Source organism: Phoenix dactylifera, chromosome 4 (genome assembly GCF_009389715.1).
Source record: "Phoenix dactylifera cultivar Barhee BC4 chromosome 4, palm_55x_up_171113_PBpolish2nd_filt_p, whole genome shotgun sequence".
Lineage (NCBI taxonomy): Eukaryota > Viridiplantae > Streptophyta > Magnoliopsida > Arecales > Arecaceae > Phoenix > Phoenix dactylifera.
This window is the reverse complement of record NC_052395.1, coordinates 29,259,493-29,286,843: the sequence shown is the minus strand read 5'-3', so window position 1 is coordinate 29,286,843 and position 27,351 is coordinate 29,259,493. Positions and strand designations below refer to the sequence as shown.

At 38.5% G+C, this 27,351-nt stretch overlaps 1 protein-coding gene across 7 annotated transcripts in view; it reads left to right on the top strand.

Moving 5' to 3' along the window:
* The window catches only part of LOC103707335 (multisubstrate pseudouridine synthase 7), a 28,154-nt gene extending 3,392 nt beyond the window's left edge, over nt 1-24,762 (top strand). Inside the window, exons 7-21 of one of the 7 annotated variants that reach the window (XM_026804756.2) lie at nt 336-415; nt 510-572; nt 683-770; nt 890-992; nt 1,094-1,197; nt 12,672-12,745; nt 15,881-15,945; nt 16,308-16,477; nt 16,743-16,810; nt 16,884-16,944; nt 22,504-22,541; nt 22,725-22,788; nt 22,914-23,238; nt 24,036-24,138; nt 24,345-24,762. In XM_026804756.2, the coding sequence (XP_026660557.2) occupies nt 336-415; nt 510-572; nt 683-770; nt 890-992; nt 1,094-1,197; nt 12,672-12,745; nt 15,881-15,945; nt 16,308-16,477; nt 16,743-16,810; nt 16,884-16,944; nt 22,504-22,541; nt 22,725-22,788; nt 22,914-22,937 (1,002 nt within the window). In that variant the 3' untranslated portion in view covers nt 22,938-23,238; nt 24,036-24,138; nt 24,345-24,762. Of the gene's footprint in view, nt 1-335; nt 416-509; nt 573-682; nt 771-889; nt 993-1,093; nt 1,198-12,671; nt 12,746-15,880; nt 15,946-16,307; nt 16,478-16,742; nt 16,811-16,883; nt 16,945-22,360; nt 22,542-22,724; nt 22,794-22,913; nt 23,239-24,035; nt 24,139-24,344 lie in introns of those variants that run through there. The other 6 variants (XM_008791775.4, XM_026804758.2, XM_026804755.2 and 3 more) reach the window with 6 other exon arrangements.
* Nucleotides 24,763-27,351: the final 2,589 nt, after the last annotated feature.

Below are 27,351 nucleotides of genomic sequence, written 5' to 3'. Positions count from 1 at the left end.
GTGTGTGCCACGAGATAACCTTGCTTCTGGAATGATAATAAAGGCATATGTTCCAATTATGACCCTTAAGAATTTAGGGTATGTGAACCATTTATGAGATAATAATGATAGATCTTCAGCTTGGAGAAAGGGCCAATGTTTTCAGGCTTTGCTTTCTTTTTTGCTCCTTTATATTTTATGCTTTCTAATGACATTAAAAAACAACTGTTCTCATTTTTTTTAATTTGCTTGTAGAGGTGCGAGCATTACATATTTATGTTGTTGGGATTCCTGGATTTCCATTTCATTTTTCATTTGGCCGAACATTCTGTTCGAAAATTTTCTATTTCTGTTAGGTTACCATATTCAAGCAGCACGCAGAAAGGTTAGCTGCTCTGAACGGCAGATTGTTTGGTATTAAAGTAGGAGACTTTTGGTAAGAGCTATGCATCTTGTTTATGTTCTTTATTTTTCTTATAACTGTTACAACAGCATAATGAGTTGACCCTGTAAAGATTATTTTCGTCTAGCTATGTGAGGGAAGGGCTTGTTCTTGGTCAGTTATTTGGAAATCGCTTCACTATTACTTTGAGGTACTTTTTCTATTCTACAAGTTGATATGCTGTTGGCATAGGATAGTCCTTTAAGTGCTTTTTTTTCCAAAATGTTTGACATATATCTAATCTACTACATATCCGCTTAGAGGTGTTGTTGCAGATTCTGAAGATACCATAAAAGAAGCTGCCAATGGCTTGGGAAGGAATGGGTTTATTAATTATTATGGTTTACAGGTAAGTTTTACATGTTAAAAGTGAACTGTACATTAAATTCTCTACAAGCTTTTCATTTACAATGTTCATTTTTTTATTTCTGTCCTCTGTTAACCTGACTAATTCTGGAATTGTATCAGCGTTTTGGAAGTGGTTCAGTACCAACCCATCTTATTGGAGCAGCACTGCTTCGAGGAGAGTGGAAGGGTGCTGCAAATCTGATCCTTGATCCAAGGGAAGGAGATATCCTCAAAATATATTCCTTGTATTTAAAAACTCATATAACTCTGATGCACCCTTGTTACTAAATATTTTGTTTCTTCATAACTTAATTTTATTCAAACAACGTGATATCATAAGGGAGGCTCGGGTGTCTTATAAGGAACATGGTGATATTGATTTGATACTAAAGAAGTTGCCTCGCCATTTGGTTGCTGAGAGGGCTATTGTAAGTTTTTTCCATAGAATATAGATTTCTATTGCATGCATAAGTTAGTCCCTTGGGACCCATTTCTTATTTGCCACAATTTATTATTTACCTCGCTATCATTATTTTCTGTTTATTATCTAGTGGTAAGATGGAAGAAAAATTGAATTTTTATATTTTTAGGTCTTTGAAATTCTTAGTAGCCATTGTTGAGTTTCATGTTAAAGGGCCCTATGATTCATTTTTCTTTTTTTTCCCTCCATTATGTGTTTTGTAGTTTGTGGGTGCACCAAAAAAGCGACTTTATCGTCATGCTTCTTTTGAAAATTGTTAGAGAATCTTATTTTCTGGTTAGATATTTGCCCTCATAAGTAAAGCTGTGTTAGCTATCTGATGTTTACAAGGGAGCAATGAACATCCAAGTCCTTAACCATGATAGGTCATTAGTGGCGGTTGATGTCATGTATATGCCCAATTTCAACAGGTAGGCCAACCTATGAATTCTTATTTTCATCTTGCTAATGCCAGGACATCCGCAATGAGTAATTGTCTGTGACATAGGATACAACTAGTAAGTGATACTATGCTCTAAAATGGTTGTAGGTGGGCAACTAAGTCATAGGAAAAATCAAAATTCTATAGAAAATGTGCAATTTTTTCATAAATTAAATTAGGAATACAGGGAAAGTAACAAATTCTGAGGATATTAGTGTATCTAGAACCTTGCTTATGTCTAAGATCATGCTAAAAATAGAGTTGGGTTCTTTTGATGTTTGACAGCTGAACCAAAGATGCAAGAATTTGACCAGCTTGCCAGCCATTTGCCATTTGTTGAGATCTTTTTGAAAATGCAAAATATAAAAATTTGGAGCAAAACAATTTTCTATGGCATGAATTATGTGATTAAGAGGGTGAGCCTTGGAACAACGGTAAGTTTTCTCCATTGTGGCATGGAGAGTGCGGGGTTGGAACACAGAAACCTCTCCCTAGACTCAGGCATAAGGCTGCATACATCTGACCCTCCCTAGACGTCGCAATTGCAGAAGCCTCGTGCACTAGGCTACCCCTTTTTTAAGAATTATGTGATTAAAGAAGAAAATAAAGACATCATCATGTATAGGTTTTTCGGCATGCATCAACTATTTAGTTTAGATGGTTGCATGCCGAATCATTTTTTTGACGGATTTTTGGATTTACTATCTCTTTTTACTTGATCTGGATTCCTGTTGCATAAGAGGTGCGTCTAGTTGCTTTTAGCTTATTTTAAATATGTAGAAAATATTCATATTAGTTTGTTGTGATTCAAACCGACATGAGAATTCTCTAGCTGTCTTTTTTAGGCAGGGAGGTAGCCTTAATTACTCCAAGTGGTGGATTTCACTTCTTTCTTTTTCTTCTTCCTCCACCACCACCGCCACTACGCGCGACTTTCTCTTATTGTTCTCAATCACCGTATTTTATATCTAAAGCTTGTTATGCTGTGAACTTACTGAGAGATTAGAACTGAGATGAAGATTTGGGGGTTGTGTTACATGGATGGCTGTTATCATGATTCCATTTTGCATTCACCAATAGCAGAACCCAAGCAGTGCTCCCCTTTCTTTTTTCTTTTTGGTTTTAACATAAGCATTCATTTAAAGCAGAAGCTTCTAAAGTCTGAATCATTTCACAAAGTTGTGTTTAGAGGAATGAAAGTGAAGTTATTGCTATGTCTTAAGTGTTAAAAGATGATCTCAATTTTTAAAGTATCTTCCATTAGTCTCTCACTTCCAATACCTAAGCAACCATTTCTGTTAGTTGCAGATTCTAAAAAGGTGTGATATTGCTTTCTATTTTTTTTCTTGAGGGTTTATATAGCAAGTATCAAAAATTTTATATTTCTTAATAATCTCAAAGCCCCTGAAAAACCCAGTATTCCACAATGAGCCTCCCTGGAAATTGTGTAGGAGATTAGAGCGGACAGGGACTTGTTTAATGTAAAATTTTAGTTGCTGCTGGTTGTCTCAAAAGGATAGGCACCTTTAGTAAGAGAATACCAAGGAAATGTTCTTCAAGGAATGTTACTGAAGCTGCAGCCATCCGATGAAATACAATGTTATGTAACAAATCTCACAAAGGTTTGGAGCAAGGTCCGCCGTACCGGTGCTGGTCGGCGTACTGGTGGCGGGTCGGACTGGTATGGTACCAATCTGGTCCATACCAGCCGGTACAATACCATACCGGTCTGGCCCGAAAGGATGGGTTTTGAGTTCCGAGGTTTTTTTTTTCTTTTTTTTTGAAGTGTTGTCTCTGTTGGATCTTAAATTAAGTAAAGTTTGATTTTTTTATTGCTTTTTTAATAATTTTGGATGTTTCTATGTTTAAATTTAGGGTTGAAACATAAATAGTGCATCTTATTACTTCCTCCCATTCCAAATGATAAAATAATACACATAAAATATCTTCAAATTAAGATACAATCATTTACATATATTTAAAACACTCTTGGATATTTAAAATCGGGACGAGTGCCGATGGCTCTCGTAGATATCCGAATCATAAGTATAATCAGGAGGAAGCAGATCAACCCAATCAGAAGGAACGCGCGCCGGGTTATAAGAATTGTCAGATCTCTCGCTCACGCTCTCTCTGAGAGGTGTCTTCTGATTGTGTAGGGGCCTATCCGAATATGGTGGAAGCAAAATTCGATGCACTATATCCATATTCGTTTGGCTGAGGCTGTAGATAATAGAATACATATCCGTATGCAAGCTCATCTGCAGCTGTATCTGTTTTCCTAAACGACGTCGAGGAGCCCGTCTTTTATATCCAATGATATCCTCACGGACTCTATCAGATGGTCGACCATGGTCCGTATCCTGTGTAGCATCCATAAATTGGAACTCACTGATGAAATGAAGACCACCCTCCGGCTATCTCTTAAGTACCATACTGTCCTCCGCTCCCTCCATGGCTAGAAGATCCATCACCACCAGAACCTTCATCGCTGCTGGTCTGTCTCCTCGACACTCTTCATTGGGACCCTTTGTTTTTCTTTCTTAGCCCTCTCTGCTTGGATATGTTGCCCTCCTCTGCAGATGTATCTTGTCTTCCTGAACGATCTCGAGGAGCCCATCTTCTATATCCAATGATATCCTCACGGACTCTATCAGATGGTCGACCGTGGTCCGTATCCTATGTAGCACCCATTAATTGGGACTCATCGGTGAAATGATGACCACCCTCCAGCTGTCTCATAAGTACCATACTGTCTCCGCTCCCTCCATGGCTAGAAGATCCATTACCACCAGAACCTTCATCGCTACTGGTCCAAGTCTCGACACTCTTCATTGGGACCCTTTGTTTTTCTTTCTTGGCCCTCTCTGCCTGGCTATGTCGCCCTCCTTTGCTGAGCATTTCTCAATCAGCTCTTTAGGAGGATGTCTCGTACCAATCATGTGGTGACTGGCTCTTCTGTGCCTGCGGCTGATCAGCTCTAGGAGTGCATGAAATATTGCGCTCAGCTCATTGCTCTGGATCGACTGTAGCCTCAGTGGCTATGAAGCTGACTGGTCGTGAAGGCGATCCTAGCTTGTCAAGCTCGGGCTCCTGCTGCTGGCCCACAAGCCAGCCGAGCAGTGGATCATCGTCATCATCGGTGAAGGTCCTGTAAATTGGATCTGCATACTTGAGCTCCGCTTCCTCCTGAATGCACTTTAGCCTCAACCGCAGATTGTAGTGCACATAAACAAGGTTGTATACTGCACATATACAAGACTATCTTAGCATAATTATATAAGTACATTCATCACTATAATTATCAATGTTCTTGCTTACCTGCTAGATGTAATTTTCTACCTATTTGCACTTCCCACTGTCGCTCGTTGATGTTGATGTACGACTAGCAATGCGCTGGATCAGCCTCCACAATCTGATCCTTTGCCTTGACCATTATGTAATACAAAAATTCCTTCCGGGGATAGATCTTGTTATCTACTTCCCTTAGCACTTCATATAATGGTTTGATAGCCTTGACTATTGCAGTGGCCCGCTGCCAGAATGACTGTCTCGTCACCATGTCTTCTATTTTGTTTCCTTCAGTGCCGGCATAAGAATAGCTACTTTCATGCCACTCGGGACTGACAAACATCTGACGTAGGTCTCCTTTCTTCTTGAGAATGCTATCAAGTGCGATGAAGTTGGTAGCAAACCGTATGGCTCCTAGTCTCAGAATCTTTTTCCCTGCATACTTTTTTATTAGTGAAAGAACCCAATTATGGTTATAAATATACCTAGTGATGCGTTGGGTTGTCTCCACCGTTTGCTGCACCCTATGGATCCTTCCAATGTCCATCAGTATGAGATCGATGCAATGTGCAGCACATGGAGTCCAGAAAATATGTGGTCGCCGCTCCATCAAGATCTCCCTAGCAGCCTTATATTGCATCCCATTATCAGTGACGACCTGCACGACGTTCTCCTCTCCTACCAGATCAATCACATCCTCCATAAGTTTCACGATATAAACAGTGTCGTGAACATGAGCCGAAGCATCAACCGACTTGTGGAAGGTCTTCGCATCACAGTATGTTAGAAAGTTGATGCTCCGCCTGGTCGAATCGGTCCAACCATCGTACATGATGGTTAGTCCATATATGGGCCACTTGCTCTTATTGGAGTCAATCCATTTTTCCAGCTTCTTATTGTTGTCAAGAAGCTCACCGTAGATATCTTTGGGGCCTGGAGGAACTACACCGAGACCGGCAGCTTATATGGTGGCAATGGCAGACCTGTAGTACGTATTGTCTGCCACATTCGCTGGGATGTGGCTGAAATGGAACCAGGATCCAATAGTTCGCTACATAGTTTTCTTCTTATCCTTCATCCATATTGTGACTACTCTTTGCTGCCTTGAATCTTTGTTGAGAAGAGCATGTAGATCTATATCATGAATTGTCGTTCCTTATGAAATTCCTCTAGATGACTTTTTTCGGCTACCAAAACTATCCAGCATAGATGCAATCCGGCCACGTTCTCTGCCGACGCCCTCTCTAACTGGAATTGTCCTCAAGAACTTTGGATCTTGCCTGGTGCTCCTAGAACCGCCATCCGACTCGTATGCAGAGGGCCCAAATCGAGCCCTATGCATGGCTATCTCCTTCTGCTGCCGCTGATCATCCAGACTTGCCTGCATGGCTGTCTAGATATCTGCCTCCTCATTTAGATCCTCAACCTTCTCTGGCTCCTTAGAGTGATAGGAAGGTGGCTTTGCCGCTCGGCGATCCACCTCCGCCCTCTTCTTGGAAACCCTCTTCTCCGCTTCTTTGACCTCAGCGAGATTCTGCCTCATCAGCACACGAATCTCGCCTGGACAATTCGGGCACGTAGCAACCTCATCGGAATTTTCGGCTAAGTGTTGCTTCAACCTGCTTACCTCTTCTCCTTTGAAGATCTTGTCACAATAGTTGCACTGAAACTAGTGCTGTTGCCCCTCCTCCGACTCTTCGCTCATAAGACCAGCCAATATCACGCTTTGTAGGTTTGGTTTTTCTTAATGGCTCCATTCCTACCATAAATGTACAACATATCAAAAAATCAAGCCAAAATAGAAAATTTTGGCATGATCTTATTTTTTTAAGCAATTTATAAACTATTTTTTTAAGCTATTTATTAACAAAATTAATGAAATAACATAGGACAAAGAAACCACACCTTAAATAGTTACCGCTGGATTTTTTGGGAAGGACCTCCTCCTGAATTTGTGGGCTATCTCTCAAATCTCCCCTTCTCTGGTTACCCCTCAGAGGCTCGCTGGATTTATGATCTTCCTGGATGCTCTCGTTCGGTTTTTATAGCCGAACGAGAGAGGAATGAGAGGAGCAGATTAAGTGTCGTTTTCATCGCCTGCTGTCTTCTTTCGGCCATCAAATTTAAAAAAAGAAGTGGCCGTTGTCGGTCATTTCTTTTTTTTTTAAAGAAAGAGAAGTGGCCGAGGCCACTTTTTTTTTTTTTAAAACAAAGAGAAGTCGCCTCTCGGCCACTTGTTTTTTTTCAAAAGAAAGAAGTGGCCAAGAGGCCACAACTTTTTTTTTTGAAAAAAGAAGTGGTTGACAACGGCTACTTTCTAAAACCACGCGTGGCGCTGTGGTGGTTACAGAAAGAAGTGGCCGTTGTCAGCCATTTCTTTTTAGCAAAAAAAAGTTGTGGCCGAGAGGCCACTTCCCTTTGTTTTGAAAAAAAGTAGCCTTGGCCACTTCTTTTTGTTTTAAAAAAGAGAAGTGGCTGGAAATGGCCACTTCATTTTTTAAATTTGATGACCGAACGGAGCCAACGGGCAATGAAGACGGCACTGAATCTGCTCTTCTGATTCCTCTCTCGTTCGGCTATAAAAACCAAACGAAAGCATCCAGGAAAATCATAAATCCAGCAAGCCTCTAAGGGATAACCAGAGAAGGAAAGATTTGAAAGATAGCCCACAAATTTAGGAGAAGGTCCTTCCCAAAAAATCTAGCAGAGACTATTTAAGGTGTAGTTTCTTTGTCCTATGTTATTTTATTAATTTTGTTAATAAGTAGCTTAAAAAAATAGTTTATAAATTGCTTAAAAAAATAAGATCATGCCAAAATTTTTTATTTTGGCTTAATTTTTTGATATGTTGTACATTTATGGTAGGAATGAAGCCATTAAGGAAAACCGACCCTACAAAGCGTGATATTGGCTGGTCTTATGGGCGAAGAGTCGGGGGAGGGGCAACGGCACTAGTTTCAATGCAACTATTGCGACAAGGTCTTCAAGGGAGGAGAGGTAACTAGGTTGAAGCAACACTTAGCCGGAAATTCCGGTGAGGTTGCTACGTGCCTGAATTGTTCAGGCGAGATTCGTGTGCTGATGAGGCAGAATCTCGTTGAGGTCAAAGAAGCGGAGGTGGATCGCCGAGTGGCAGAGCTACCTTCCTATCACTCTAGGAAGCCAGAGAAGGTTGAGGATCTAGATAAGGAGGAGGTAGATATTTAGGCGGCCATGCAAGCAAGTCTGTATGATCAGTGGTAGCAGAAGGAGGTAGACAGGCATAGGGCTTGATTTGGGCCCTCTGCATACGAGTCGGATGGCCGTTCTGGGAGCACCAGGCAAGATCCAAAGTTCTTGAGGACAATTTCAGTCAGAGAGGGCGTCGGCAGAGAACGTGGCCGGATTGCATCTATGTTGTATAGTTTTGGTAGCCGAAAGAAGTCATCTAGAGGAATTCCATAAGGAGCGACAATTCATGATATAGATCTGCATGCTCTCCTCAACATAGATTCAAGGCAGCAGAGGGTAGACACAATGTGGATGAAGGATAAGAAGAAAACTGTAGCGAGCTATTGGATCTTGGTTCCATTTCAACCACATCCCAGCGAATGTGGCAGACAATACGTACGACAGGTCTGCCATTGCCGCCATATAAGCTGCCGGTCTCGGTGTAGTTCCTCCAGGTCTGAAGGACATCTACGGTGAGCTTCTTGACAATAATAAGGAGTTCGAGAAATGGATTTACTCCTACAAGAGCAAGTGGCCCATATATGGACTAACCATCATATGCGATGGTTGGATCGGTTCGACCAGGCGGAGCATCAACTTTCTGACATACTGTGATGCGAAGACCTTTCACAAGTCGGTTGATGCTTCGGCTCATGTGAACGACACCGCGTACATCGTAAAACTTATGGAGGATGTGATTGATTTGGTAGGAGAGGAGAACGTCGTGCAGGTCATCACTGATAATGGACCGCAATATAAGGCTGCCGGGGAGATCTTGATGGAGCGACGACCATATATTTTCTGAACCCCATGTGCTGCACATTGTATCGATCTCATGCCGATGGACATTGGAAAGATCCGTAGGGTGCAGCAAACGGTGGAGACAACCCAACACATCTCTAGGTATATTTATAATCATAACTGGGTTCTTTCACTGATGAAAAAGTATGCAGGGGGAGAAATTCTGAGACCAGGAGTCACACGGTTTGCTACCAACTTCATTGCACTTGATAGCATTCTCAAGAAGAAAGAAGGCCTACGTCAGATGTTTGTCAGTCTCGAGTGGTATGATAGTAGATATTCTTATGCCGGCACTGAAGGGTGCAAGATAGAACACATGGTGACGAGACAGTCATTCTGGCAGCGGGCCACTGCAATAGTCAATGCTATCAAACCATTATATGAAGTGCTGCAGGCCGTAGATAACACGATCTACCTCCAGATGGGATTTTTGTATTACATGATGGTTAAGGCAAAAGATCAGATTGTGGAGGCTGATCCAGCGGATGGCCAATCGTACATCAACATCATTGAGCGACGGTGGGGAGCGCAAATGAGTAGAAAATTGCATCTTGCAGGTAAGCAAGAACATTGACAATTATAGTGATGGATGTACTTATATAATTATGTTAAGATAGTTTCGTATATGTGCAGCATACTACCTAAATCCGCGGTTTCAGTACAACATAGATGGAATTGGTATGGATGAAACACTTTTGGATGTTTTACGTAATGTGATTTACAAGATGGAGCATGATCCAGAAAAGCGGTCTTATATCTTGAAGAGATAACTATGATTTAGTAATTATCAGCATGTGTAAGTATACCGGAATCTTCAATTATTAACATGGTAGAACATGTTTCTTTTTCACAAAGCAAAATATTTAGAGAGGGCAGCTACAGTTTTGGTCAACAAGTGGCCGTCGTCAGCAAACACACTATGAATTTAGGTACGTCACACATCAGAAAGACATTCACCTGGTTTTACTTGGTTACTAATATGGGACTATCATATATGTAATTTTTATAAATATTTTTGCAGCTGAATGGTGGGTGCATTTTGGCAGATCCACAAGAAATCTAAAGCGGATCAGATCCTCTTCCAAACGGTCTCCTCTAGTGGTTGTGAGTGCAACTGGTCCACCTTCGCCCTCATCCACAGCAAACAAAGGAACCGTTTGACACAAAAGTGCCTCAATGACCTTGTTTATGTGCACTATAATCTGCAGTTGAGGCTAAAGTGCATTCAGGAGGATGCGGAGCTCAAGTATGCAGATTCGATTTACGGGACCTTCACCGATGATGACGATGATTCACTGCTCGGCCGGCTTGTGGGCCAGTAGCAAGAGCCCGAGCTTGATGAGTCAGGATCGCCTCCACGACCATTCAGCTTCATAGCCACCGAGGCTAGGGTCGATCCAGAGCAATGGGCTGAGCGCAATATTCCACGCACTCCCAGAGCTGACCAGCCGCAGACACAGGGGAGCCAGTCACCACATGATTGGTACGAGACACTCCCAAAGAACTGATCGAGAGATGCTCAGCAGAGGAGGGCGACATAGCCAGGCAGAGAGGGCTAGAAAAGGAAAACAAAGGATCCCAATGGAGAGTGTCGAGGAGGAGACTTGGACCAGTAGTGATGATGGTTCTGGTGGTGATAGATCTTCTAGCCATGGAGGGAGCGGAGGACAGTATGGTACTTATGAGACACAGCTGGAGGGTGGTCTTCATTTCATCGGTGAGTTCTAATTTATGGGTGCTACCTGGGATACGGACCACGGTCGACCATCTGATAGAGTCCGTGAGGATATCATTGGATATAGAAGCCGAGCTCCTCGAGGTCGTTCAGGAAGACAGGATACAGCTGCAGATGAGCTCGCATACGGATATGGATCTATAATCCACAGCCTCAGCTTGACGAATATGGATATAATGCATCAGATTTTGCTTCCTCCATATTCGGATGGGCCCCTATATAATCAGAAGACACCTCTTAGAGCCAGAGCGTGAGCGAGAGATCCGACAGTTCCTATAACCTGGCGCACGTTCCTTCTGATTGGGTTGACTTGTCTCCTCCTGACTATACTTATGATCCGCATATCTATGAGAGCCATCGGCACTCGTCCCGATTTTAGATATCCAAGAGTGCTTTAAATGTATGTAAATGATTGTATCTTAATTTGAAGATATTTTATGCGTATCATTTTATCATTTGGAATGGGAGGAAGTAATAAGATGCATCATCTATGTTTCAACCCTAAATTTAAACATAGAAACATCAAAAATCATAAAAAAAGCAATAAAAAAATATCAAACTTTACTTAATTTAAGATCCAATAGAGACAACACTTCAAAAAAAAAAAAAAACTGCTGGAACCCAAAACCCGTCCCTTCGGGCTGGACCAGTATGGTACCGGCCCGCCACCGGTATGCTGACCGGTACTAGTACGGCAGACCTTGGTTTGGAAGTTTTTGAATTATGAGTAATCAATCAAAATGACCAAGGCTAATATTGCTATATCATAATACTGTCAATATATTGTTCTGCAATGATTAAAAAGATAATCAAGCAAGTCTAGGATCAAGCTCAAGGATGAGTTTGATACAGCAGGAGCATTTGGCATAGCATGAAATGAATAAAAAAATATATAAAACTAAAGAATTGCAATGGCCGGTCAGTTGTTTGTTTCCTAACTGATGTCCCAAGCAAGCATAAGCATTCATACATATGTCTAAATAAAAGTAACCTAATTGTACTAGGCAGTTATGCATAAAAAATGTCTAGATCGATCATGAGCAAAAATTTAGTGTTGGGATGATTTTTCGTTCTTCTATATTTTGTTTAATTTCTTTTTTGGAGTGCAGTGCATCTGTGGGGTTAGGAGTTCATTATGGTTTAATTTAATCAAGTTTTTGTAGTTTTGAAATCCTAGGTGGTGTACTATGTTGGGTTTTCACAAGTCCATTGTTTGCAGTACTCATTATTAGTCCCTTACCTTTGGGATATCCATGTCCCTGACTTAGCCTGATTTTAGCCTACAGTTTGCCATTTAAAAGCCTGCCCATGCGCGTCTCTGATCACAACCTCTGCTGCTCGCGACTGATGAGTTATTGTATTTCCATATTTACTCTTTGCTTTTTTTAGGGGGCATGCTTTCCGCTGATGTGGTCCTCCCTTAGTCCCATGCCTCTGGGATATTCATATCCTCAACTTAACCTGATTCTAGCCTACAATTTTCTCTGACCTGCCTATGACAGTCTTTGATCACATCCTCCGATTCTCTTCTGCTGTCTACCAACGGGCTACTGTATTCATATTTCCTCTTTGCTCTCCTTTTGGGCCTGTCATCTAGTTACAGAGTTTCCTTATCCTTTCTTTAGATGCATCATAAATATTTCATTTTTATATCAAAATAAATCTAATGTAGGCAACTGGGATTCTTAATATTTTTATGAATATTTTATGACCTTCATATAAGCACAAGATATATCCTGCTTTTGTTATGTTAATCACAGATGAAATTTAATATGAAGATTCTTCAGCTTGTGTTCCATAGGCAATCATTTTTTTGCAAAAGGGCTCCGTGTTTGTTGTTTAGTAGTTATAGGCTACCAATATCATTTTATAAGTACCATAAAGAGTTTTTTTGATAATCTATACATGCTATTCTTTTGTTCTCTTCTAATCTGCAACTCTTGGTGTTTTTCCCCCTTTTCAGCTTCAATTCTTAAAGAAATGCCCTGGTAACTATCTGCAGGCACTGAAGGCTATACCCAGAACCCTGAGAATGATGTATGTGTTCATTTCAGAAGTTCATGCAAATAAGACATTTTCCCTAGTGAATCCATAATTGATATCTATGACAAGAAGTTCTTGTAATGCTAGATAAAATAAATTTTGTTTTCTATTTTTTGAAAAATGAATATTGACATTCAGCTAAAAACGGTCTTCTCTTATGTGCCACATTATATGTGTGATGGTCTAACTAATACTACCAGCATAATGGCTCCTGAGCTTTCATTTATCATAAGCACAAATGATTGCATGACTCTTATCTTGGAAGATTGTCAAAAAGTTAATTGTTTTATTGATGGATATTTTGATTATGTTGATTAGGTTGATATTTCAGAATTTTCTTATTGATTTTGGAAAGCAAAAAAGAAATCTGCCTAGAAATCAAATTGATACTTATTTAATATCTCATATCGTGTGTTGTTCATGCCATTTTCTTTTAAAGTCTCTGCCACCTTAGATTCGTTGGTGTAGTCAGACAAGGATGGCTTCCTCAAATACAATGAAATATTATGCAATGGCAAGTACTCATCTATGCATATGTCTTGTGCTAAACGTATTACATTTCATGGAAGATACCTAGACACTTAGGCAGTCCTTGGGGTTGGACTGCCTTGATGCTCAGACAATATGCTATGCATAGGTGAGATGGGTGCCCTAGATGCCAAGGGATATTAGGCAACAAGTTCCTGGGTGTGTATTCTCTATATTTTTTTGAATAGCCTGCATACTAGCTGTAAAATATAAATATTAGTTTTTGACTTATACTATGTATTAGTGCATGTCAGCTGAAAAACTTGGAGTATCCAACTCAAGGTTGGTCGAATCGGTATAGGGGCTCGTATCGGTCAGAGACTGGTTCGGTAAGCTACCGCTATATACCGTATGAGTCGAGGTGTATCGGAGATGAAAGATCGGGAGAAGAGGGGAGAGACCCTAACGCTAACCCTAGAAGGAGGAGAACAATCAGAGAGGGAAAAGATGAAGGGGAGAAAGAGGGAGAGGGAGAGGGAGAGGGAGAGGGGGAAGGGGGAGAGAGAGGTGTACTGAGGGGGAGGTGTTGACTGAGGGCTTGGGCGTTGGGGTTGATCAAGGGAGAGACCATCCGATTCATCAATTAAGGGAGAAGCATTGGCATTGATCAATGTAGATTGCCGAGAGAGAGATCGTGGAGAGAGAGAGAGAGAGAGAGAGAGAGAGAGAGAGAGAGAGACCCAGAGGGAAGCTTTGAGAGGCCGCTTGTTATATAAAAAAAGAAAAGAAGTAGGGATCAGATGAAATTGGACAACTAGCAATGCCGGCAATCGACTTGTCCAATTTGGTATGCCTTGAATTGCTTGGTTTGGCACGGTTCTACGAACCTTGACCAACTCATCTTCTTTGTCTTTCTTGAGTTAAATAGGAACTAGAGGATGAACGGCTAAAATAAGAAGGATATTATTATGGCAACATGGAACATCATGTACATATACTAGTCTCTCTCTCTCTATATATATATACACACACACATATATTATTCTTCTCGCATATTTTTTTTCTTCTTTCCATTTCTTCCTTCTTTTATTACATAGAAACTAAACTCATATTAGGTTCCACCTTTTTTTATCTTTCAAAGTAATCTATCAATCCACTTAGAAACCTTATGCTGTCAATTTTATAATACTTATCTTGTAATCTTTAGTCCCCCTGTTTGCTTAGTATCTAGATGCTTTAGGTTAAGTTCTTGCGTGTTGCAACCAAAAATTTGGACCTAGGTAGCTATCAATGCGAATGTTTCTCCTCCCTTTCTCTCTCACAAAAAAGAGAAGACACCATATTCCTCTCCAAGCCAGATTTATTTTTGGTGGACTACTATCAATTGTTTTACGCCTATATCTAAATGCTAGTTCATTTGCTTTGGGCACAGAAATTTTTCTGCAACTAGTAAATGATTAAACACCATTATCAAAAGAGTGTATTACAAAGAATGTTACACTAAGTGTCTCCTTGAACGACCTTCAAGGATTTAGGTCTGTTTTCTCAATTAACTGTTTGTATTTTGACATATTGGGTCATCTACACTACTTATTGAAGGCATGTTGTTTGTATTTTCATGTATCTTTTTTGACATTTTGAAATGCAAAGAAGGTCGACCTTTGTCCTTAATTTTGATAGCTGTCTGAATAGAAAAAATAAGCTCCTTTTTCAAGGCACAATGTTTACAAGATCCGCAGTCTTGGTGCCACGCTGCATACTTGTAGGAGATCGATATGGTAGGGCACGTACCTACCTGTACCAATCATACTTGTTTTTTTTATTATTATTTCAAGGATTTTAAGCTTTCTTTGTTTAGTTTTTAGTGGGAAATAGGGTTGTGTGAATTTGTTTTTGATGTTTAAATATAATATACTTTAAAATTGGGCTTTTATTCGAAAATCAATTCATATGCAAAAAAATTAATCAAATTGCTTTATGAAAAGGACAACAAATAGCATGCTAAATCCTATGCATGGCACTAATTTTTGGAATCTAACATCTCCTTTATTTTTTTTTTATTTTTATGTAAAAATATAAAAATTAAAAGTTATACCATTGTGTATATTTGACTAAGATTTATAACATGTCACGAATTCATGCAAAAATACAAAATTTGGCATGATTTGTTCATGATTTTTCGATTTCTGCCCATTTATGGGATGTAATAAGGAAAAAGGGAAAAAGAAAGAGGAAAACACTTGGATCAAACTTCCTGCTCACCCTTTTCACTCTCTCCTACCTTGAAATAGAGAGAGAAGAGCGCGTCAAGCCTTTTCTTCCCCAATTATTCAGGCTCCAAATTGTTATGGGGCCCTTACTGGGGAAATTGCTCAGAATCGAGTAGGTCTGGGTGGTTCAGCCCGGTAAGGACTTGTTTGCACTAGTTCAAGCTAAATACCATATTGAGGCCATGAGGCGGCCTAGTTTGTGGTCGGTACAATATTGTATACCATTATTTAGATGTCTATTGTTATCTTCATATTGTTGTCCACTAATGAAATTGAGTGCATAAAAAGTACATGTAGTGAAATGTATTGCTGAAGGTTTTTATGGTGCACTTTTTAACGAGTTTTGTTTATTACTTTAATTGTTTCTATTGCAATTCTTTTTCTTTTATAGGTATGTGCATAGTTACCAAAGTTACTTGTGGAACCATGCAGCTAGCAGGAGGGTGCAAAAGTATGGTACATTCTTGGCCCTTCCTTCCCTCATTTCTGTAATGATGAGAGACTTGTTCGTGGTATTGTTTAAGAAGGCCTGTCTGTTTGCCTTGAAGACATTTGAAGGATACCTCAAGGCTGATAAATTGCTACATAAGTGAGGCAAAAACTCTGAACAAAGAGGATATATGTATTGTTTAAGGACCCAAAATATTTGATGTTATAAAACACATTGAAAGGATTGGAGACATTTCCATTCTAGTTAGTGTCACCTCTATTAAAGGGTTGCTTTAATGACATTGAACTTGCAACTGCTGATTCTTAACAAAATGCTGCATTTCATTGTATTGATTTCCCTCTTTATTGATATTTATCATATGTGACAGGGATTTCACAGGTTGTACTAGGAGATTTGGTATTTTGTAAAGAAAGCTCTGCTAGGGAAGTAGCTGCTGTTGACAGCTCTGAACCTGAAGATGATTGCAGTGATCCATATAACTGCCTACCTGATACATCTGAAGAAGCAGTTCCTGAAGAAAAAGTTCAGTCTGTGAAGGTGAATTTTTACTAAGATTTTTAAGGTCCTTTTATGCAGCATTTTCTACCACTGTCATGACTCAACTTGCTAGCAACCATGATTCACACATTAATATATATCTTCGTTCAGTAGAATGTTTTTACATGTATGCATGTATGTGTGTTCTCATAACATGAGTTTCTTGAGCTCTTTGTTACATATCCGACTTTCAGTCACCATTGATGAAGCAATACAGTGCAGAGTTTCTTTTACTCAGATCAATCCATACATTGTCTTGTGACAGACTGTTGATTCTGAAGATCTTCTTAAAGCAATCTATACATTTGAAGATGTTGTACTGCCTTTGCCTGGGTAATGAACATTTTTACTCTGTGTAAACTTTGGCTGAGGATTGAACATTATTCTGTGTTTCTGCTATTTTCAGTTCAAGAATTCTCTATCCAGCAAATGACATTGCTGATGTGTATCATGACATGGCAAAGAAGGCGAGTCAAACCTTTCTGAAGTTAATCTTTCAGATATTAACTGCAGCTACTTATTTAATATATCAATTGTCTCTGGATTTGGATCTGTATAATTTTTTCAGTTCACATCCTGTTTATTTAACTTTGTTGTCATTTGCTCTTTTGCCTTATTTTTTGTAATTACCATACAACTGATTCTGCATTCAGTCATTATGACAATGAGCGGTGCAATTTACCCTATCCTACAGCGAGAGTTATGTATTGGTTGGATATATCAAGAATTCTGGAAGTATATTGTACGCTAATTTGGGTATGAACTCATTTTTGCAACAAGTGCCTCTATGCAAATGATTTTGAACAAATATTGACTGTGATAACATAATTGATTTGGATATGATAATATGATATTCTGTAAAAATAGTGAAGATTATGGACTTTGGTGGATGATGGTGAAAATATTATAATCACAAATACCTTTAACCAAACTTCTTTAACTAATGGAATCTTACTTTGGCTTTATTGGTTTCATGTGGGTATGCTATTCTTCTTTAGCTGCATGTAGTATCTGCTGTTGTTATTTTTGCGAAAACCTCATGAGCAGGAAGTTTTCCCTGACAATAGCAGCACAAATTTTCTTTTGTTGCAGTAACATTTGGAGTGTGCTTCTAAAGTTTGTAGAGCTTGGCTAATGATATATATTATTAAATAACTTGGCAAAATGTCATGTTTCATGTGTTCTTGAGCTAATTTTGGAGTTTGGATGAAAAACTAGCATATTGAATCATCTTAACAAAAAATATTTTTTAATATTTTGTCATAAATTAAATTAAAATATGAATATATTAATTTAGTTAAATTATTTTGTCCTGTGCTCCATATTTTCTTTTTCACAGTGCTGAATCAGACATGTAGACACATGTCAGAATGTGATTATTGTGTATGCGTTAATGCAACACTATAATTATGACACATCTGATGAGACAAACTTAATTGAATGTAGTGAGGGTTTTGTGCAGCGAGCCGGGTACATCTGCAAATGCTCATAGAAAAGGCCAAAAACAACTTCCCTTAAGGATGATAGTAGTTGGGTTTCAGTCAAAAGGAGAAGGGCTGGCCTGAGAAGAGAAGGAATTTGATGAAGCATGTAGCAAGAAAGGATGTGTGCTGAATGAAACTATTGGATGATCATATACTATATAAAAAAATCCATTTGATGGAATTTCACTTGTTGGATGGGAAATCCATGGATGAACATGACTGACTTGCGTATCTCAATTTATGTTTTGTTCTCATGTAGTTGCATTGATTGAGAAAAAGGACTTCAATTCACCTGTGGGTTTATTTGAAACTGAAATATTTTGGAAAGGATTCATCCAGACATCTTAACCAAGTGACTGATGCTGTCGCCCTGTTTGGACATGCATGGGAGGAAAGAAAAGAAGGGAAACGGGAGAAAAGAGGATCAAGGAAGAGAAGAGAACCTTGGACCCAATAAAGGAAGAGAAGAGAACCTTGGACCCAAGCGAAGAGAAAAGAAAAGAAAGGAAATTCCTTTTCTCTTTGTAGGCCTCCACTTTCCGAGAGATTTAAAAAGGGGGCCTGGAGATAAATTTCTCCAGTTCTCTTCTTTCCTAACTTTACTATCCAAATGGAGGATTTTAACTTTCTCTCCTGCTCTCTCCTCGCTAAATTCCTAGCTAAAGAAGAGCAACTACTTTTCATTCTCTTTTCTCCTTGCCAAACCAGGGATTCTTTCTCTACTCTTTCTTGGTCTTGTCTCTCCAATTTTCTCAATCCAACTGGGGTGTACCAACTGATGTTTGTTTCTGATCATATCAAAAGCCAAGAAACATATTTAGTTGGCTTAAGGTGTCTTTTAATGCTACAATTAGTTCGTTGAGTGGACTTGGGTACTGTTTAGAAGGCCAAAAAGGAACTCAATAAGTTTGATATTTTTTTGGATCAGCTGGTCTAAAGATGGAATAGATGTACTGAAGAAAGCTTAGAGTGAAAGGAAGGATCTAAGCTCACAAGGAAATCATAATCATTAGGCCTTGTGTTTTTTGTTCTAGTGATGCACCTGCATCAAAGAAAAGAAAGGAGCAGAAATCACTAATGGGCCTCGAAGATTTACTTTTGAAAAAGCATCATCCTTTAGAAGAGTTGTCTAATGTATCTTTTTTCTTTCTGTTGATGTTTGCTAGGTGCTACCTAAATTTTCAACTTAAATTTTCATGATGACTATTGGTTTTCGACATGATGGGGAATTCGTTGTAGTGATGAGTCACGAATTTTAGACCAAACAATTGGAAATTGGCTTGTGAATAGTATACATTGAATCTGATTGTGTGTTAATGTCCTTTTACATGTCCTAGTTGCACAAGCTACTATTCAACATGAGGCCCTCTGGAGCATGTCTTTTATATAAATCAGTGTTAATGATGCCTGGGTAAAGGTGGGCATTATCAAAGTGCTTCAAGGAAGATATAGATAATAAATTTTAGCTGAACCAAATAATAGTTCAGCAAGTGTAGTGAAGGTAAGCATCTAGTTACAATGGAGAGACAAGATGGTAGATTTACAACTTCATGAAGAGATGGGAGGATATCCCTGTTAGAATTAGAGCGGGGTGGATGAAGTAGAATAATGTTATGCATTTGACATATTGTGTCACTTGAAGATTTTTCAAGATTTTTTCATTAGATGTGTCTCTATTCTTTGATATCTAGAAATATATCCCTATCTGCTGCCTATTTATTTTTAGTCAAAATTTGAAATCCTAACTTATTCCCGAGTTAGATTTTATAAGCTATTGTATTTTCTTCTAACATGTCTATAAATACCTGTCTTGACTAAAATGTCCTTTTTGATTTTGCATATATACTTTTCTGTTCCTAATATTTAGAAAATACCCACATCTTTCACTTATATAGATTTCTTTTTTACAAAGTCTTTATGTCCTTATTGCGAGACTTCATGAAGAATGCCTGGTAGTTCCGATCTCTCTACACCCAACAACTAGCTACCAGAAAAATGTCTTCCCATTACTAACAGTTCCATGTGTAAGATACTGAACCTTTAGACTAGCATAAAATATGTTTGTTCCAATATGCTATATCATAGCATCTCTATCTGACAACAAATTCAAAGATGTGTTTTGAGTAAATTACTACTTTACATAGACATCACATGCAAGAACAAATAACTTTGTTCATCAATGCTTTGACAAAGAATTGCTAATGATATTCCTTAACATACTAATCCAGTCTATCATTCTCAATTGCCCCACTTAATATGGGTATGTAGAATTATAGATGATGCCGATGTCGTTTATGTTTTACTGAGAACATGTACAATAATAGTTTTATTTAGTTACAATAATAATGAGAATATCACTATAACAATCTTGTTTAATTATGATAATAACGAGATGTGGCTTCATGTTCTTACAAGTGAACCTCTAAAACATAGTTTTATCTCATTCTCACAAATATATTCTGATGCATGAGCGAGGGAAATTAATTTAGGAGCTTGCCCCTATTTATGACTGAGAAAGATCATGTAATGAATATTAGCCATTGACTAACAGAGCATCGGAATTATGTGCTGACTATGTGCCATGAGAGGTGGGATTAATATGTACTTGTTCATCAGTGAGGGCATATCTTCTCTGCAAATAGCCTTTTGGCCAAGTAATTGTGGACTGCTGTGTAATTTATGTCCTCTCTGTTGTTACTAAACAGGTAGGCCAGACTAGAGTTCTGGATTCTATATCAGTCAAAAATCAAATAAAGCCAATATGGAAATTGTATTTTCAAATCGTCAACGAATAGAGTGCCTGTTCCATTTCATGCATGCAATAGATTTATTATAAAATATTTTCAGTTTCCATGCATGCAATGGATGTAATGTCTCCTAGTTGTTACGAGTTAGTGTTATAAGTATTCGTATCCCATCTTGAACTTGTCTCTAGATTGCAAAAGCAATTGGTATCCCAGATTATCAAAATTGTTCATCAATCAAAGGATGATGCATGTCAAATTCATAACCCATAATTTGATAACCTGCCTTGAGTGGAATTTGAGGGTTTGGTTAAATTTTCTATCAAACCATGATGATGAGGGCAGAAAATAATGGACTGAATTTTTAAATAACAATGACAAAAATTAAGCATATGAAAGGTAGAGGTATGTTTCTAAATATATGCACAACTTTGTATGCAAAATTTCTTGAGAGGCATGTGGGTCAGAAACTTTATAGACCTTTGTTAGTAGAATTTTTTACAAATGCAATTAAAATCTAACTTAAGGGCATAAAAAGGAGGATTTCAAAATCTTAGCAATGAAAAAGAATGAAAAAGTAAATAGGCAAAAGATAGGGTTGTATTTTTATGTGTCATAGAATAGAGGTATATAGGTTGTAAGTTCTTTGTGAATCAGTCCGGGGGGGGGGGGGGGGGGGGGGGGGCGCAAAGCATCAGATATAGATATAGACAATTCTGAGATGGTTGTGTAGCTTGATTAAGAGTATAAATTAAGAGGTGCAGATAGTGGATAAAGTTAGGGTAAACCCCGCTACCTGTAGTGTAGTTCAGATATTGGCCTGGTGGGGTGTTGAATAGGATTGGTGAAGGAAAAAGGGAGGGAGACAAACAAAGGGTTCGCTAGAAGTAGCAGGAAATTATTAGTTGCTGGTTTGAATTTCGTTGAGAAACTGAAAAGGGAGACAAACAAATGATTGGCTAGAAGTAGCAGAAATGATTAATATCTGTCTTGAAATTTCATTGGGAACAGAATGTGTTATCTGAAAAGTGGGAACCATATATAGTTGAGCTACATTTTATTGGGTAGTATTGAGTCCAAAGCTTGCTGATACAAATTGCAAAGTACATGGTAGGCTATATAAAGTTGAGAATCATGATCAACAAAATCCGCATGCTTAACAACCCAAAAAATTAAATGTTTTAGGGCTTTCATTCCCTTCCATCAGTTGGTTAATTGAAGGTTTTCACATACAAACACTTTGCTTTCATGGGAATTTATTGAGAGTAAATGCAAGTAACAGCTAGTTCTGATGATAGTTAATAAGTTATCTTTAATTTGTCATCTACTACTTCTAGTTTTTCCTTTTTCTGAATTCCGTTTTGATGTTTTCACTTCAACATAAGTATCCTTGTTGCTCAAGGATACTGTTGATGTTCATACTTAAGATTATAAAACTTGGTCCTTGTATACCTAACTTTTATTTTTTATCAATATTGGGTCAGACCATCATTCCCAGTACAAGTTCATATATTTTTACAATTTCTCTTTAGATCTTTTCTCATTGTCTTTTACGCTACCCATTTCTTTTGAAATTTGAACAATAAAAAAAATAACTTAACATGTTAAAGGGGGGACAAAACATGCTCAAAAGATACATTCTAAACCTTGATCAGGTGACACTTTCCATTTCTCAGAGCTTGGCCTTGGATAGAAATCAATGGTGAAGTTGAGTCCATATAGCCAGCTCCAATTGCCAGAAAGATTGGAGTTTTTCTTTGTGACGCCCTTGCTGATTTTTTGTTTTTGAATGACCCAGGATGGCATCAGCTTGACAGAGAGTGTACACAGTGCCAAGTAAGTTGCTGTATCCTCTGTCTCAATATATCTAGTAAGCAATGCAATGTTTTTCACTTTTGCATGTCCTTTGTTTTTTCTATTGCCATAAAGATCATGTGTTGACATACCCCACCTTTTGCTACTATATTAATACTCATAATATTTGTTGCAACCAATTATATTGCTTGCTCCAACTCTTAGGGAATTTTCGATTACTAATATGAGGGGAGGTTACAGGCAGGTATTCCAGCGCCCGATTGATTATGTATGGTATGCATATCTAATTTGAATCCTCTGTTTTTTCCCCCTCTTCCCTCGATGCATATAGTTTTTTGTATAAAATTTGTTACTTGTAGAGAGAGATTGAAGTATTTGTCCTTGTGTGGACAGGGGATTGTTATCATATACAGATGACACTGTTCCCTTGGCAGAGACTGATTTGGATATCATACATAAAAGAAAACCTGCTGATCTGATCAAGGAAGAACTGCATGCCAATGGGAACTTAGGAAGCCAAAGTAATGATTTTGAATCACAGGGTTCAGTAAGCAACCATGTGGCTCAGGATGGAAGCGAGGGTGGGTCATTACAAGTTGAGTCCATTTGCAGCTCTGATGCTCAGCCATCCAAGTTGGCTCTAAAATTAGGATTTACTCTGCCAGCTTCCTCCTATGCCACAATGGCTATAAGGGAGTTGCTGAAAATGTCAACTTCGGTATGTGCTTGTTACTTTGGATGTTCCTTATGCAGGCTAGTTTTGTACAATTTTAAAGTGATGGATTATTTTGTATTTAAGTGATGATACTTGTCCATTTAAAAGAAATGATCCTCTGATTTGTTAAAGTGGGGGTATTACTAGATTCTCTCTATTTTTCCATTATGTAAATATGTGCATGTATATTTCTTTGAGTGCTGCTTCTTCACGGACCCCTTAGTGTACCCTGAACAAGTGCCATATCAGATTTTTTGTGCACCTTACACGGGGATAGGTGGTTCATGAATGGGCTTTATTGCCCATTTATCCCTGGTGGCTGACAGGAAACTAGGTCGGGGTATGCCAAGGGGTCCCAAAAGCATTTTTCTATTTCTTGCTTTGTTACTATTGTCATATATAACTTATTGTCACTGTCATTAGATGAATTTCATGCTTCTGCTGCATCATAATGGTGTATTTATAAAATGTGTAATACAAATGAACTTTATTGGAAAATTTTGATGGGAAATATGTGATTATTTCCTAGAATATGTAGTCAGATTCATCTATGTTTAAGTGGATGTTGCCATAAGTAAACTTATTTTAGAACCAGAGTTTTTTTTTTTCTTGGGGATGTGTGTGTATGAAAAGGAGAGATTGTTTAGATTATTTTATCTTTTATGAAAAAAATTTGCCTGCTTGTGCTTCCACATTTTATATGGATGATTTCTATTTCCTGCACAGCATGACTGCCTTTATCAGCTTCTCAAGGGAAATAAAATTTTACAGTTTTAAGATTTTTCTTTGGTTAAATGCAGGTTGCTCATCAGAAAACAATGAACCCTTGAGCTTGAATATAACCCCCTAATTTTGCATGGGTGTTAAAAAATTTTGGAATCTTATTTTGAGGTTGAATTACAGGTGAGAAGTACAGGAATTGGGTAACTCTCTCTCTCTCTCTCTCTCACACACACACACACACACACGGAGTATCTTCTTTTATTATAGTAGATCTTCATGGGCAAGGGAATTATTTGTGGAAGCCCTCAATGCTGTCTGATTCTATGCATGATTCCCTTGAAATCCAAATTGTAGTCATCTAAACTTCTCAATTGACTGTTTGGCAGTGAGACTCTGACAGTTTATCCAAGGACCCAATATGCATGGCAAGTTCCGAACAATAGTGGATTGACATTTGGTTTATCAAGCACAACATAAATGAAGCCAAGTAAGTTTTCTGGTCACCAAGATTGGCGAGACCCCATCATCTGTATCAAGAGCAGATTTCTTCTGCTTCGCATCAAGTAATCAACTAGTGCACAAGGGAAAAACTAAAATTGCTTTTTCAGTATGGTTAATGGTTTTGGGTATATTTTTGTGCTTTTGGCTGATTAATAATGTACCATGGAATTAGTTCTCTGTCAAAGTAAAGATTGCATTGCGACAACATTCAGGGTTGTTCAAGAGACAGGCCTAGAATGGGTGCGTTGATATGATCTTACATGCAATATTGCATACTGCTGCTTTGCCTTTGCCCTTGGGTTAGCTTTGGTGGAGTCTCTGTTATGCTGTACCCAATCTTCCAATATCTATTGCTTTTTTCAATAGTGATCCTCGTGAGATATCACCGAATGGTCAACGTATTTTGCAGGTCTGGATAGGAACGCGATCCATATTTTGAACCTTGCAATAGTTTCATTTTTTTTTTTTTTTTGTTAGTGACGATGTACGGCATTGTTCTTTTCTGCATATCCAGTAGACTTGCCTCTTCCATTGTTGGACGTAATTTTCTTATTGAAAGCAGGTCGGTTATGTCCACGTCGTACCACCCGAAGTTGCTCTTAGCCAGCTTCTTCTGACGGTAGCAGCACTTATCATTTGGCCTTTGATGTGGGAGAGATTGACGTTCTTAAACAGTGATTTTCTTAGGGGCTGTTTGGAGCCTGCATGGCAAAAGTCATATTGCAATTTAAGCTGCAATTTAATTTATAGTAGTTGACTCGGAAAAGAGTTTGACAAAACAAAAGAGAGAGGTCTCTATCGAACACCTTTCGAGCAGATGTTAAGTTGGGAATACCAAACATGCATCAGAACATCAGTGTGAGTGTGTTTTGGATGAAGAGGTAGGTGTCGAAGTTGTTAAAGATCTTGAAGATCTAGACATGGACCTGGATACTCATGGGGATGACCAGCAGGGATTGCGCATGGTCGTGCAGGTCTTGAGGAGTATGGAGAAGGTGAAGGAGACTGGAGGATGGCGGGGAAGGTGGTTCATGATGTTATAGAGGTGGAGGGGGGTGGTTAATGGCGGAGGTGGATTGGAGAAGGAAAGAAGAGGCATTAGAAAATTCTTTTTTAGAATTAAGATATCTATTTGAGAGGCTGCAACTTTATGGCCATTTTGATTGCAAATTGACCTACTATGAGATAGTTTTGGGTTATAGCTCCATGCAATTTTAATGTATAATTTGAGTTGCAAGCATCCAAAAAAAATTAGTTGGCATCTATCTCTTGAGCTGCATTCAGCTCTGGTTGCAGGGCTCCAAACCGTCTCTTGGATGCAGCCTTGTAGTTGGAGATGCATTGTAACTTAATTTGTAGTAATTGACTTGCAAAGAATTTCATTTTTTGTGTTTGGAAGATGGTTTGAGGAAAAAAGGCATTTTTGATGGGCATTCTGTTGAACAAATTGTGAGCGGTGCTTGGTCAAAACACTGGTGCTTGGACAAAACACTCGATCTACATGAAGACAAGGAGGTTACGGATAAAGATATGGATATTGAAGCTACTAATGGTGGGGGTGCAGTCATACATAGACTTGGATGTCCATAAGGAGGGAATGGATAGTTGTGAGGCCTTGTGAAAAGTGGAGAATATGGAAGAGATGGGTGGTCGGGGGACTAGAGATGGCACATCACAGCACAAAGGTGGAGGGATCGGGTGGTGATGGAAGAGGTGAAAGCAAAATAGAGGCAAAAGGAAAGAGTTTTTTTTTTTTTTCAATTACGGTATCTACTTGAGCAATTGCAACTTGTCTTGCGGTTATTTTGACCATGAGTTTACTTATTACAAGACTATGAGTTTACTTATTACAAGATAACTTTGAGTTGCAGCTGGTCAACTTATCGGGCAATTTAAGTTATACGCATCCAAATATGTGGATTGGTTTTTACCTACAACTTGAACTGCATGTGGCTTCTTTTACAGGGCTCTAAATAGCTTCTTAATGAATTCCAAGATGCAATCTACGGGCTAATCTTAGTACTCTTAATCTTAGAATTGTCTGCGGTAGTAACCATTGTAAAACTTTCATGGTTCTCGAAATACCATTATGCCTTAATTTCTTTGTAATGTTTGAAATTTTTTACTATTGTTAGAATATCTCTACCAAATTAAACCCTTAACTCTTTCTGTTAGAAATTCCACAATCGCACGCATCAAGGCTCATGAATTCCTCAAGTCTCTCAAAGATTCGAACCCCTATCTCTACGGCATATTTTTCTCCCAAAAAATCACTGGCTAAAACTCTTAAATCTGTTAACAGACTTGTTCTCAAATTATATTTTTTTTAATTTTATAAAATAATGAGGTAGGATACAAGAGGTACTTTGTAATCCATCCTCGTTGATTACCAATCACAATATTAGAGAGAAGTAACACAAGAGTCTCCTGTAGCCTCTAGAAATCTAACATGCTAACAATGGATTTTCTTCTCAAAAGCATTATGACATTGGTTTTAATTTCTGGGCTATCGTGATCTTTTGCTTCACCGGAGCTCTCCAAAAATTATTTGGACAATAAAATTTTGACTTTAAGGACTAAATTGGGATTACAATTTAGGGGGTGGGGCAAGGTGTTATGGTGCTTCTAAGTTTACCGTACATAATTAAACTAAAATCTTGAGTTTTTTTTTTCGGTACAACAGCTGCACGAACCTTGCTTGAGCACGACCAACAAAGTCAAAAAAAAAAAAAAAAAAAAAAAAAAGAAGGAAGAAGGAAGCTGACTCAGCAATAGAAGAACAAATATATGACAATCCAAAAGATCTTTCCAAATTACTGGACAACAAACGGCATCGAAGATACTGCATACGCTCGAGTTAAGGGAGTGCCTTCCAAATCTTGAGCTGCGTTG